Consider the following 14,699-nt stretch of genomic DNA (forward strand, 5'->3'; position numbering starts at 1 on the left):
GAGGGAATACAACCTAAATTTGAATTAAGAGTATCCCTAATGACTGAGGCAGTCCAGGAGCTTCTAATTCATATGCCTAAGATTTGGTGTCATAAAATGTGGGAAAATCTAGTTGAGAATATACTTCATGTGTATGCTTAACAGGAGTTAAAAGTAAAAAGTAAAGGTCCAATGAAATACCATGGTAATTTACTTATTTTTATTGTCTTGATTATTTTCCAGTTGTGTTTCAAAGACCCTCTGATATAACATTTATAGCAAAGCATGCTGTCAATGTCTTAAAAATGAAGAAGACAAAATGTAGATCTTCACTCAGAGCCTCTCCATGTCAAACAACAACAAAAAGCCTCAATCAAAACTAGAAAAAATAAGAGTTGAGGTTAGAATTTTAATTAACATGAAAGTATTTTAGTACCCTATTATAGTTGGATGTGTAGGAGAGAGAAAGAAAGAAATGCAGCAACATTTCCAGATTTTGTTTCAGGGTTAATTAGATAACAAAGTGATAATCATATTGTCCTTCACTTGACCTACAGATATACATGTTTCAAAATCACCCTGGTCATTGTGCATGGAAATACTCTTTAAATTGTAATTTGGGCAATCTTGGAAAATCTTGACCAAGGAAACAAAATGAGAGAGATAAGGATCAACAGTTTTTATATACATTAAGTCCTTATAATCGTTCCGAACTTCAAGTGGTATCTATTTTTCTTTAATGCTTGAAGCAGTCTCTCCCAGCAATCTTTTTAATTATGGGAAATTATACCACCAATCTTTAGTAGAGCTAAATATTTTTTGTAGGTAACCTTAGGAATAAGTAGATGTCCTAGCCAGCAGGAAGGAAATAGAGAAGAAAAGTAGAGAGGACATAAACAGAACGACCACTAGCTAGGAGCCAGCACTTACACACTGATGAATATGTAATTTTTTGTCAATATCTCTGCTCTTAGACATCACAATCATCCCAGCGGAAACTGAGTTGCTAACAAATGTGTGGTTGTTATGTGGGTGTGTATTAATTTATATAGGGTGGATATGAAAGCCAGATGGTTGACTCTTTTGAATTAAACTATTTTCCCATTCTATCATCAAACCTGTCTTAAGACCTAACAGGTACAAGATGAGGAACAAGAATGAGAAAAAATACGTTCTCTGAGATCTTAGATCTAGTCCTGCAGAGGAGATGACAAACATTTTTGGTAACATTTAACAAAAGGGTGAATGGAAGGCAACACATAATTAATCATCAAACAAATATTGACAAACTATTAAGTGATATATGAGTTTAAATAGGGGGAAAAAATCAGTGAGATCTGATTTTTGTAGAAATAGCTCTATCTACCCTACCATGTTTTTCATATTTTTAAGGAACATTTATTTATTCTCTTCTCTGTGAACACACCTAAAAAAGAAATACCACTCTATAACAAGAATCAACTTCAAGTCGGTCACTAATATTTCTGACACTTCATATACACCTTTTGGGTTTGAAAGAAGTTTTGTTAGAAATAGGACTATTTGGGGTATTTTAAATGCACGATGTCAGATGATCTTATATGGTAGCATAAGTTCACCACAACACTATGTTAATCAAAATATGTTTACTGTTCAGCAACAAACAACATTAACTCACTTGAATGAGATTACCTGTCACAAATACTGTGTTAAAGCTAACTTTCACATGGGTTTGAATACATTACCACTTCCATGAAGAAAGTAAGACTACATGCATACAGTTTAAAACTTTAGGTCAAAATAAGCATTTATTTTTTTAACTTTATAAGTTTTAAAATATTTTTCCTAAAACTATCTGAAATAGTCTTTCCCTCAGCTGTCTAAAAATCTTTAGGTGTACTCAGTGTAGTTTTTGAATGTCAAAGAAATGTACTTGACTCATTTAATAATATTCCTTTTTGCACTATTCTCAGAATGTTTAGTCCAGCTTTTCTGAAACCTTTATGTTGCCAATGCCTCTTGACTTTCACAAGTTATTTACTTGTGAAATGGCTAAGAAGTTTTTGTTTGTTTCATAAGGGCTGTTTGAGGGTGGGAGATGTGTAGATATGAAGAGTTATTTATCCCTTTGTACCCATGAAAAACTAAGACCTTTGGGAGTCTTACTTTATAGTCTATAAAAGGTACAAATGATAGCTTCAGAGATCGCCCTAAGGCTGTATTCAAGCCAAGGATGGAACCCAAGGACAAATTTGGTTTGGGTTTTCTGATCGACGTCATAGTTTTATAACACTCCATTCCTTTGCCCCCTATCAGATGACTCTGTAAGCATGCCCAGTGTGGTAAGTGAACAAGAAGCTTACCTCTTGAGTGCTATCGGAAGGAGGCGGTTCTCCAGCCACGTCTCTAGCATGTCTGCACCTCAGGCCGAGGTGGGCATGTTACCCAGCCAAAGGTAAAGAGCCACGGATATCTTACATTCTGCATTTGGGGGCAAAGCTAGCAATGCTGAAAATTTACTTTTATTAGTCTTAAAAGGCCAAAAGAGAAGCAGACAATCATGTTTTTATGTAGATCATTCAACAAAGGACATTTTAACCAAAGTCATGCAGGCAACAGTTTGCAGAGTTTTCTAAGCCAGACCAGTAGAATGCTGGGACGCATGCATTATTTCAACTTAAAAATTCTCTAGAAATAGATACGTGATATCTTTTTTTCTGGTCATCAAATGACATTTTCGTATTTCACATATATCATTAGCTAAGCTAATGAGTACCTGGCAAGCATAGAAGACGAGCTTGATACATGTGGTACAGTTTAGACTTTGGTAGGTCATTAGTATTTAGTTGGAGGTAGTGATGCTTAACCAAACAGAACAGGACCTATGCCAACATGTGTAACCTTGGGCAGGTCATTTAACAAGGGTCAACAATGCTCTTGTCTGTGAAATAAAGAAGTTGGCTAAAGTGGTCTTCATGGTACCTTCTCTATCTATAGTTTTATGATTCCATGACTAACCACTTTAAGACATTTTCTTTATGTGTTCTCTGCCCTCTAAGAATATACACGAAACATTCCAAGATACATATATCAAGTACAGAAAATTATGTGATGTAAAAGTCAAAACATTATCTATTTCAGAACCAGTGATATTTTCACTTCAGGAACTGAATTCTTTCAAAGCATTGGCCTTATGTGTTTTTGGCTAGTTTGTTGTTTATTTTTAATACTACAGGTTCATTGTTATAACTCATACATGGAAAATAATACAAAGCAGAGCACATTCTAATGTTTAGATAAAATCAGTTTATATGCAGGAATAATTACCCTGTACCCAAATCCTTTAGCAAATAGTTCATGAACTTTACAGATGGAAAAAAAAAATTGTGAATTGAAGCCTAACTTGGGAGAATATCAAAAAATAGGGGCAAATGATAAAAGATGATTAATAAGGAAATTGCATACTTGTCAAGAAAGCAATGTTTTATGTACTGGTTGGTTATTACAAAAATTAATAATATATAAGGGTTAGTATCATTATAAAAGATTATGTACCTTCCTTTTGGTAATTTACCTTTAAAAAGGAAGTCTTACAAGTAAAATGTGCGAAAAAAATTAGATCTAAACTATAAAATGTCCAAAAAAGGGGGTGCCTGGATGGCTCAGTCGGTTAAATGTTCAACTCTTCATCTCAGTTCAGGTCTTGATCTCAGGGTTTTGAGTTCAAGCCCACATTGGGCTCTGTGCTGGGCGTGAAACCTACTTTATAAATAAATAAATAAATAAATAAATAAATAAATAAATAAATAAATAAATAAATACATACATACATACATACATACATACATACATAAAATGTCCAAAAAGAAAAGATAATATTGGTAACTATCAATTCACTTTTAATTGCTAGCAATGTGCAAGGTTCTATCAAGGACAAGAGAAAACTATCCAGTAATTTATTTAAAAGTTTTATTTACATTAGGGAACTATAGGAATTTAACATAGAGAGTTTCTTGGTTATTTATCTAAACTAACAAGACCATCCATTCCCTTTGTACGTATTCATTAAGAGGGTAATTTGTTTCAAGGGAGAAAATTTGTTCTCTTGTGGATATATGGGAAATCCGGAAAAATCATACAGTTAAACCCTTTGGCTTGAGTCATATTTTGGAAGGCTAGTGAAGGTAGTAAAGTCTATGTGTATTAAGAAAAAGGAGCCTCTTCCTGGAGACAGAGGCTATTTCTACAGTGTACAATCAGCTCATGGGTGCTTAGCTCAATGGTAGCTAGGTACTAAAGGAGAGAGAGAGAGAGAGAGAGAGAGAGAAAGAAAGAAAGCAAGCAAGCATGATACAGTTTCTGTTCACAAAACCCACAATCAGCTGCACCCAAATAAATCAATAAACTAATCATTCTCTCACCAACCTGACAAGTTTTTTTCCTTTGGCATTTAGAATTCAGTCACTAGAGGAGGACTAAGGCGGTAAATGAGAGTTCCATGTGAATATTCCAGGGTTATCTTCCTTCCATTTGTTTACTTGCATTTTCATTGCAAAATTAGCAAGGGAAGTTGAGTTCTTTCTTTGCTTTTCTTAATGGCATCAGTTCCAAGAGTTTGGTTGTGGCAGTCATGGTAAGTGGTTTTTGTGTGATAATGTCACACCACACAAGAAAGAAGCAGGTTCCTGATCAATGAAGACTCATGTACATAGTAAGACAGGTTAAAAGTAATACCCATCCAACTAAATGGTTACCAAAGGAATTATAATCTCATCTTCTACAGATTCATTCTGCAATGCATTTCAGAGCTCATGTGTCCCTTTGGAGCTCATTTTAAGTCCCAACGCTTAACCAATAAACAGATCACTCCTCTGAGAGTCGCAACCACCCAAAGTCCCTCCTCCCCCATTGCCTCGAGTCCTGTCTTGACAAACCCAGCACAAGGTGAAATGGTTACCTGTCTCCTTTTCCTTCCTTGTTCTGTTAAATTTATTTATTTATTTTTGGCTCTTGGAAGCAGAAAATTGCATGCCTTTTTTTCTTTTTCTTTTATTTGTTTGCATTTTCTTTCCCTAAATGCTTCATCTCCCTACCCCTCCTGCAGTGAACCTAATGTCCTCGATGACTCCCAGGGCCTGGCCGCCGAGGGCAGCCTCTCTAGGTACAGTGTCAATGCTACCTGTCTATTGGTGTCTGTGCTGGGAAACTAAGCTGTTCCCTGTCTCCTCTGTCTCTCTGTCTCTCTGTCTCCTCTCGCCCCCGTCTTGATATCTATTTCCATTTCTTACCCTTTGTTGCTTATGAACACACGAGCCTGGAAGTCAAAGGTGTAGCCTCCTTCATTTTCAGCTTCAGAGCTTAATCACGAATGGCCTAAAAAGCTTACTTAAAATAAAAAAAAAAAAAATCTCTGGAGTTCTTTCAGGGGCTTGTCCCATGGACGTCTAAAGTTTGATATGCTAAATGTTAATTTTATCCCACCGAATCATTCCCTCCCACACTGATATCCCTTGAGAACTGTTTTTCACAAGCCTTTTAATACAACTCCCCATCATCAAGCAGCCCCTTATTAAATGTAGCCAGGTCTTTTAGCTAATAGCATGGATGGTAAGAAGACAAACAATGCTGCTATGATAAACGTAGCAATGTCAATACAATTTCTATAATTCCCTCTCTTCGATGCATGCTATGTGGCAAGCTATTATAGTAGCTTGTTCAAACAGCACGTAAAAAGAATGTCCCAGCACAAAGATGACTCCCAAACTTGCCACGAAATATCAGACACAAACATTTCTTGGTAAGTAAGAAAAGTCTTTTGATGCAAACAACAAAATGCCTTGGCTATTGGTTTAAAGCATCAGAAAGGGGGACTGCACCTTTAACACTCAGATAAACCACGTCACACATCCCTAATCTTGTTCTGTTGATTCACACCTCTCAACTAATCCTCATTAGGGGTAATGCTTCTTGTTCATTCTAAGAGTTCCTTAGTTCCATCTCAAGAGAAAACATTCCCTTCCAGGTCTGCATTATATAGTGAGTACAATACAACGTGTTTATTGCTTTATCACAAAGATGAGGAAATGTTGAGAGGCCGTTCCTGTGAAAGGGTGTTCTTTGTTTTCTTTGCATCTTGTTCAGATTTCACATTTTCTTTAGCAACTGAAAATGGGAAATTTAGTCCATCATCGGGTGTATCATTTTTTTTACTAGACCCATAATTCATGACATTCATTTGTGTTTGCGAGCCCTTGCCTTGACAGATCAGTCTCTTATTGGTGGTAAATGTGGAAGTGCTGCAGCGTGTGCAGACTTAATTCCATTATCAAGAGCTTTGGGGATGAGGAAGAACAAGACGGTCTCAAGACGGTTTCCTTTCATTGTTCACCGTGTTTGAAAAGATCTGAACCAAGTCTAGCACCACGACCACTACTTTCAAAGAAAGCATTTGTTTGATGCTTAAAATCACACTTGAGACAACAGATCGTTGATTAGGAGATAAGTTCGGTGGCCCACTGAGAATGGAAAGGATTAAATCAGACTTCCATTCGTCCAGGGCTTTTCTAATTAGGCCAACTTCTACTCTTGCCGAGTCAATACTAGCTCAGGTTTGGTGAGAGAAGGCAGGGATTTGAGTTGATTTTTACAAACTCTCCAAAGGATTTAGTCATCTCTAGCAGGTTCAGGATTCAAATTGCTGACCTTGGGGTTATCAGAACCAATCTGGCTTGGGTCCAGTACCAATGGGAATAAAACCCAAAGTTTTTGCTACATGAGACTGAATCAGAGCCAAAGCTATAGCTTTTTATCTACATCTGAATTAGTCAGTCATGTGAGGACTTTGGGGACGGTTTTAGACCAACTGTTGTTGATCTGTGGTTCCTGTAACTGGCATGTTTTTGTTCTGGGTGTTAGCCACCCAGCCTCAGTGGTGGTCATTAAGAACAGAGAAGATGAGGCATTCACTTTGGATTCTAAATAACTCTATTAATGCAGAGGTATTCCACCAGCCAGTAGCACATCCACCTTTGCCATATATACACTGCAAATCGTATTTTTTAAACTCCATCACGTCACCAAGTTCTCTTTGGAGGAGAGGAACTTTTGGCATTTACTAAGAGGTGGGTTTATAAAATAGAATAGACACTTATTATATTTGGTTTCCAGGCTTTCTTATTTTTGACATGAAACTTCTTTAGGTTTCAGACTCTTAAGATCCTAAAGAAGCAGTAAGGCATTAACAACGGCAATTATATTTAGCACACACCTGAGCACTCAGGCCCTAAAATACACCCAAAGTAGTCCTAAGGAAAATCTGGCTCCAAAGCTTAAAGGATGCCAGGAAGCATGCCCAAGGGAAAGTAATACAAGCTGCTTCTCCCCCACCCCCCAACGTTTTGGTACTTTCTGGAGATTTGCTTTTGAAAGAGCAATTGTTGTAGGTCAGTGGCACACGTTGGCCTAATGGAAAAATGAGGAAGAGACCAAAAAAAAAAAAAAAAAGGAAGAGACCAGATAACTAAGGTGATCTGATGCATAGGTAGAAAAGAATAAAAACTCTGCAGACCTTTTGAAAATTTCTTCCAGGACTTTTTTTCTAACCTGTGCTATCTGCTTTCTTTTAAATACTCATCACGGGAAATATCAGCCTGTTAGAAGTACTACACTATGGAGCAAAGATTCTTTCTCTTGGAAATTAATAAACGGGATAAAATAATATCCCATGAGTGATTCTCTTCTTTTGAGAGTGTTGCTCTTAGAGGCATAGAAACTCACTGTAGATGTTCTCTCTCTGTATCTGCCCCTAAATACACACACTGTGAATCATGTTTTCTCTCCAGAAGAATTAAACATACAGAAGTTATTCAAGCACTTTAGCCTGGATGTGTATACTGGAAAATTAGATTTTGTTTGGACACATTAGAATACTTTTAAAGGCACAGATTAACAGTCAATTATAAATTTTAGAAAAATATTATAATGCTGTTTGATTCTGTAAGGGTAACTTCAATCACAATGAAAAATAAGAACGTGGCTCAAGTTTGAACAAGCCTGGGTGAGACAAAATGAAGATAACCTACTTAGTAGAACCCATGTCTTGATCATCCACATTTTCAAAGTATGAAAACTAGGCAAGTACTCTCCAAGTACTTAGAAAAATATAGAAACCTTTTCATGTAGCTGAGAACGAACAGCTAAGAAAATGTGTGTTGTGATACACAGATACGCCCTTTGCCATGCTATCTCAGTTCTTACTGGCTATCTAAAACCCAGACTATTCTCCCGTTTTACTCTTGATTCTAGCCACTAATCTCTAAATTCTGTGGCATTTAAAATACATTTTCTGGATGTTGTTGAGGGGGTTCTGGACAGACCCCGTCCAGAATGTGCCAGTGGATTATTTTGAGCTGAGGGCACTTGAGACCCCATGGCATCAAGGGAAACTTTTGTCCTTCTTGAACCACACTGCAGAATCTAAATTGGGGGTCTTTCCCAGAATAAGTGTTATTAATAGAGATAAATTTTATCTGAGCAACCCATCTGTATGGCAGAGCAAACATCTAATTACAAATACCTGCTCTTCTTATTGCCCTGGGAAGTACATACTTTCCTCTGGAATCCCAGACCCCAAGCCCCTTCTACTTAGTTCAGAATAACACCTATACCTCATTTTGCCTATCTTTGGAATTCCCATGTCTATGTGGATACCCCATATGTGCACTATTAAATTTGATTTTCTCCTGTTAGTCTGTCTCATGTCAATTTGATTCTTAGTCCAGCCAGAAGGACTTTTAAGTGGACAGAAATTCTTGCTCCCGACACTGTGGAGGCTAAGTAAATTTTAAACAATGCTCTTTTATTGGGAAAGGGAGAAGTAGAATTTGGTCTCCTGTTTGTATCCCTGTTCTCTACAAATGCTTTATAGCTCCTTTGGTGCAGGCTTTATGCATTCCTATCACAAGGCAATCACTCCAGGTAAATGGCTATGCTTTGTGTCTCGTATTCCGCCTCTAGATTTCTCTAACGTATTAAAATTGAAACTAAAAGCATAGATGAAGGCAATGAAAATACTAATTCATTTTCCTTGTGCTAGTCTCACCTACAGCTTCCACTTGTGAAATATATTAATGTCTCAATCTATACTTTTTTTGTAATTTAGGATAAATGATATGAATTGTTATCACATTTTTGCATATTATATTTTCATTACATTACTGAATATCCCCTTATTCACCTCTCCTTTCTTTTAAGAAGTACCATTTTGGTATATGTCCCACTCAGGAGATGCATACATATTTCTACACTATAATCCAGGCCATCAGGCTGAAACAGGGGAAAAGAGGTCATTTGTGCCAGAATTGTTCTCCTAACATTGTCTAAACTTCGCTAGCTTATAAATTACTTCCTTGCATTTTGAGTAAGGTGTTTTTGTTTTTCATAGACAGTTGAGTCAAAATTCTGCTAAGCCCCAAGTGCATGTACTTCTCTGCAATCCAGATCATTGTATGGTTTGCCATGGTGATGTTTTTCAGTGACTCAGAATACAAAGGATAATTTTAGCTTCAATTTAGAAAGTTTTATTTCCTTTTATCTCTATTGTCTTAACCTATTATTAGTTAACCTCTTCTATAAGTTAACCTATTCTACTGTCAAACAGTAGAAAATCAGCCATTTCTCATTCCCAAGATTAAAATTTACAAGAAACCAGTTTCCTTTAGAGAGGTGCATAGGGCAGACACCTTGGTCTGCTCCAGGTTGGTTTTAGTATTGTACATTCTTATGGTCACAAATCATAAATGCTACATTCTACTAATACAGTACATGACTCAGAGAGAAGCTAAATTGAAACTCCTTTTTCTATGCAACTCCAATTTGGTATAGACCTGAGAGAAAGAAATGTGTTCTGCATAAATTACTTCCATTATTAACTTCTCTGGCTGCTTATTATTAATGTGGCCTAACTGTACACACTTAAGCCAGACTTGGATGTCCCCAGTACCAACATGTTAGCACCACATGTTTAGGGAGAATATAATTTATTAGCTGGGATATACTATTTCCAAGGACATGTTCTGTAATTTCATCTTTGATGTGTACATTCCGCTGATGAAATGCTAGATCATTTACATAGAACAGCTAATTGCTAAAGCTATAAACTTGATTCATTTCTCAGATATAAGCCTCTCTATCCATAGAGAAAATTTTTATGCTTATGATCCTCTCTTGGAATAATCATCATGAAATTACCATTATGCTTTGACATTTAACACTCCCTGAGTAACGTGTATTTTTTTTCTCGTACCATTTTTTTTTCTCACAATCTCAGATTACTGAATAAAAATGAGACAAGTGGACTGCCTCAATTTCATTTTCTCAGCCCAATTGTTTTCAAGACATTTTATAACCTACTTCCTTTTAGCGTTCTAGAAGCAATAAACTCATTACAAATATCAAATGTAAAACAAAGAAGCATGTTCTATACATCCCTTTTCATGTTCAAACCATTTTACATCAACTAACTTCTTTTCTCTACCTTAATGGGAGGTAGGTGGTAAGTATTAACCTCCCTTTTTGGCCAAGGGAACTGAGGTAACATTTAGATGTCAATGAAGAAACCATGCCAAAGAGAGCTTTGCTTGGTATTTGAGAGAAACTTGTTTCTACTTTTGTGCATATGTAATTGAATTCTCTTTCCAATTTAAGACACATGTTAAAATGTATAATTAATAAGGAGATGTCACTTCAAACAGCAACAGAGTCTGGATTGCTTATCAGAATTTATTGCATTGTTCATTTGGATAATTTTCATAGAAAGGTCATATATGATACAAGGTCATATATGTATAAAAGTAATGTATATTGATCTTTTGAACTTGACATTAAAGAGACAAGAATGTTTAAAAAGCATCTGTTTTGGGGACTCTGGAACTTCGTATTGTGTATCCCAAATGGCCAATTATGATATACTTACATCCTTATTTCATAAAAACTTTGATAAACTCCATTTGGGAATCATTAATTTTCTTCTAGTGGAAATATGAGTAAGACATTTAAAAAATGACAGATATGACTATCAACCATACGATGGTTAACTAGTTGTTAACTTAACAGGGGAAACATCTGATTGTCCATCTTGCCATCAATTTCTCTCCCTGTAACTACAGCTAGATACTTTAGATAGTTCATTTAAAAAAAATGGAAATGAATGAATATAGTCTTTCTTTTTCCTGGACAGTTGTTGACTAAGGATTCCTCTGTGGAATGTTTTACTCTAAAGTCTATTTGTAGATGACTCTCCTTTTGCAAAGGCAAAGCAGTAATTAACCAAATAAGCACATTGGCATCATCTGTAGGATTACAATGTTCTCTGGGGCACAATACATTTCCTTTTTTCACCCCCCGTTTTCCAGTATAAATACCTATTATACATGCATGCAGAATGAAAATGGATCATGGGCCCATGACAATATTTTCCACCTCACCCGATACTGAAATAGCGACCACTGTCAATAGTCATTTTTGCATATAAAATGCACACATACACAGCAAATTTGGGGGGAGCAGGTGGTTGTTTTATAAACTGTACAATATGTTTGAGTGCAGCTACTCAATATTACTTAATTAAGCTTCTGAGTTCTACTGATAGCTTAATTATTTCGCCGGCCTTTTAAATCTAAAATCTTTTTTTAAAAAACATTTGAATTGTCTACCCATGTGACTATCCATTTACTCAGTGGTCACAGAGACTTCAGGCTGCAAACATGTGTTGAATGTGCCCCTTCACCCAAATGGATTCTGTGTCTGATGTGTTTGATATGTCCATCTTATTTTCATTTGAATTGAAATTTTAAAGAAGGTGTTCCCATCCATGTGATAGAGTTGTTTGTGTTTGTTTGTCACCACCTTTTCCCCTCCCCTTGGAAAAAAAAAATTGAGATTAGAATATGACATCTTTAACTTTATGGTGGCTTCCAAACCAGGGGTGTGATCGAACCAATGTTTTGCTCAATGATAGATATGGCATCAGTGACTGAAAACAAAATCTCAATTTTGGCAGCGTGGGGCTGTAAGGCCTCGTTCTCCCTCCCAAACCCTTGAAATCTCCCATCCCAGGGATCCTTTCCCGACCTTCCTTCAAAGATAATGGTATCTTTGAAGTGACTGTTTCATATAAGTGATTTTGGCTACCACCCACCAGAGGATGGTCTTCTGTAGTCTCCGCAGGGTCCACACTAACACTGTTGATGCTCGACAGGGTGGCAAGTGTCCAGAGTGAGCCTGGCCAACAGAACCTCCTCATTCAGCAGCCACTGGGGAGGAAGAGGGGCCTGAGGCAGGTAAGCAGACCCTGAAAGGGCAGGAGAGTGATCCTACGAAATGAAAGCTCTATTTAATTTTTAATGCCCACCTGTATTCAGATCATATATTGCCTTCCCACCTGAAATAAGCTGTACAGAGCAACTTTAAAATGTGGTAAGTACTTGGGCAAGCTGACAGTTTTAGTTCTATGTTGGCTTTGAATCTTATTAGCAAAGCTGATGACTTAGTAAAGTAAGTAGGCCTCTACGTCTGTTCCCTATTCAGAAACCTTCTTGTCCAATCAACCTGACTGAGCAAGGAGGGCTGGTAATAAAGTTGATTTAAGGCCTGTTTCTGTATACAGGCATACACGTACTCATTTCCAGAGTAATGATTCAGGTTAAAATCGAAATCAAAGTAAAGATCATCTTTATAAATTTCCTTAGGTGGGGTTCCTTTACTTTTTAAATACAAATTTAAATGAGCCTTTGCACTGTTGCTTTGATTGGAGCTTCTCAACATTGATTTGGGTACCAGATGCTTTCTCAGCATCTGAAGTTTTTTCATGAACTTCCCCTTGAGAGTTATGAGCATGTGTTTAACTATGACTTTTAGGTGAGTAGAGGCCAGTTGATAAGCAGTAATTCTGAAATTCCCACATGACTGCTTGAAATTATGTTAATCAATGTCCTTAGGATATGTAAAGAACTTAAAGGGGATGCCAGATTGAAATACGCAATAGTTACATATGCAGAAAGAAGTTTAATTTATCAGCTACAGATATAAGCATCCACAGAAACCCATACAGAATACACCATAGTCAGAATCCTCTGAGCACAGAGTTTCCTGCCAGGCAGTCAGACCCTTCTTGCCAGCTTTATTCTGCCTGTTCTCTTTAGCTAAGACGTCCTCTACTATCACGTCAGAAGACCCAGACTGAACCCAAAAACCGCCATGGGGCTCGGCTGTCAACCACCCGCAGGAGCATTCAACCTAAAACGAAGCCATCTGGTGAGGCCTCCTGTGTCCCTTCTGACTGTACCATTGACACATTGATGTCATGCAACCCAGTCAGGAAGGTCTGTAGACCCTGAGGGCATGCAGATGAGCATACCTATGGGAACATTCTAGGATAAGGGAAGAAGTCACCCAGAACACTTTAGTGCTTTTTCTTCTTTTCCCGTTTCTTACCTATTCCTACCCTATGAACATAGGGAAATGGAAGAGTTCAAGGTAAACCATGAATGCTATGAGATTTGACTCTAGAAAGTAGAGGAACTGAGTTTGTATCTTACTAAAGACAATGAAATGATTAATAATAGGGACTTTGAAGTCTTGTTGGTAGTTGTTATGAGTGATAACCAAGTTCCCCTAACCCTCTATGGAAATCTTGTAATAAGCCTTTTATGTAAAAATGATTTTTTTCTACCCAAGTCCTACTCTTTATAGGAAAGAAGGTGAAATCAAAACATGTACCTGATAGTCAAATATGTTCTCATTTATTAATAAGCCAGCAGTGTCTTCATAAAGAAAAGCCAGGAAACAGTGGTCAAAGCTAATTTTTAAGCACTGACAACATATTTTTTTTCCATATTTACTGCTCTAATTCTGACCTACAGCGGATCAGAAACGTTCTGTGACCTTCATTGAGGCTCAGCCAGAGCCAGCAGCTTCCCCAACAGAAACACTTCCTGCTATAGGCCAGCCACAAGGCTGCAGCCCAGCTCCATCTAGGAAACCAGAAGGAATGGACAAACCAGTCCTCACGTCTTCCCCTGCTATTGTGGTTGCTGATCTTCACAGCCTGTCTCCCAAGCAGGTGAGGGCTCTACGGAAACTGGCAAGGCTTGCTCCCTGCCCACTTATGTCTATGAGCAACATGGATATGCAAACTTATTACATTTAATTTAAGTCTGAGTCTGTAACATTTTGTTACCCAGACAGACAACGGTCCTCTCATCATGAACAAGAAAATCCATATAAAGTATATGGTCAGGAATACAGCTGCTTAAGAAGGAATAAGAGAAACCTTGGTATTCTTTGTTATGAAAAACCTAAGAGAAAATATTTCCCAGCTAAAATAACCATTGAAAACCAATATATAATACCTGGTTGAAAGGTGGTTCAATTTAAAAGGAAAATAAAGTTACCAGTTTAGAAGCCTTAAAAAAGAGAGCCTTCTGTATCCTATGAGATGAGAGGAACTTCCTATTCTGACCTTTTTCCTCATTGTTTTGATATTTTTCTTGTGGTTTTAATTTTTTTTTCTTCTTCCAATGTTTTATAAGTGAATTCCTATAGGTCCCCATGTTCTTCCCAGTGGTATTTAAAGAAGGGGCAATGTCACTACATACATTGTATAGTTGTTAACAATTAAAAAGCATTGTAACACCATCCCATCCTATTACCTCACAGTCTACAAACAAGGTAAGAGGGCAAAA

The 14,699-nt window shown here is 37.1% G+C and overlaps 1 protein-coding gene across 3 annotated transcripts in view; it reads left to right on the forward strand.

Annotated features, from left to right (window-relative positions):
* Window positions 1–14,699, forward strand: part of UNC80 (unc-80 homolog, NALCN channel complex subunit) — a 223,804-nt gene that overhangs the window by 206,820 nt on the left and 2,285 nt on the right. For 2 of the 3 annotated variants that reach the window (XM_042953135.1, XM_042953134.1), the window contains 5 exons: window positions 2,275–2,413; window positions 5,063–5,119; window positions 12,215–12,296; window positions 13,158–13,269; window positions 13,878–14,077. In XM_042953135.1, the coding sequence (XP_042809069.1) occupies window positions 2,275–2,413; window positions 5,063–5,119; window positions 12,215–12,296; window positions 13,158–13,269; window positions 13,878–14,077 (590 nt within the window). The remainder of the gene's footprint in view (window positions 1–2,274; window positions 2,414–5,062; window positions 5,120–12,214; window positions 12,297–13,157; window positions 13,270–13,877; window positions 14,078–14,699) is intronic. The other variant, XM_042953136.1, reaches the window with a different exon arrangement.

Source organism: Panthera leo, chromosome C1, assembly GCF_018350215.1.
Source record: "Panthera leo isolate Ple1 chromosome C1, P.leo_Ple1_pat1.1, whole genome shotgun sequence".
Lineage (NCBI taxonomy): Eukaryota > Metazoa > Chordata > Mammalia > Carnivora > Felidae > Panthera > Panthera leo.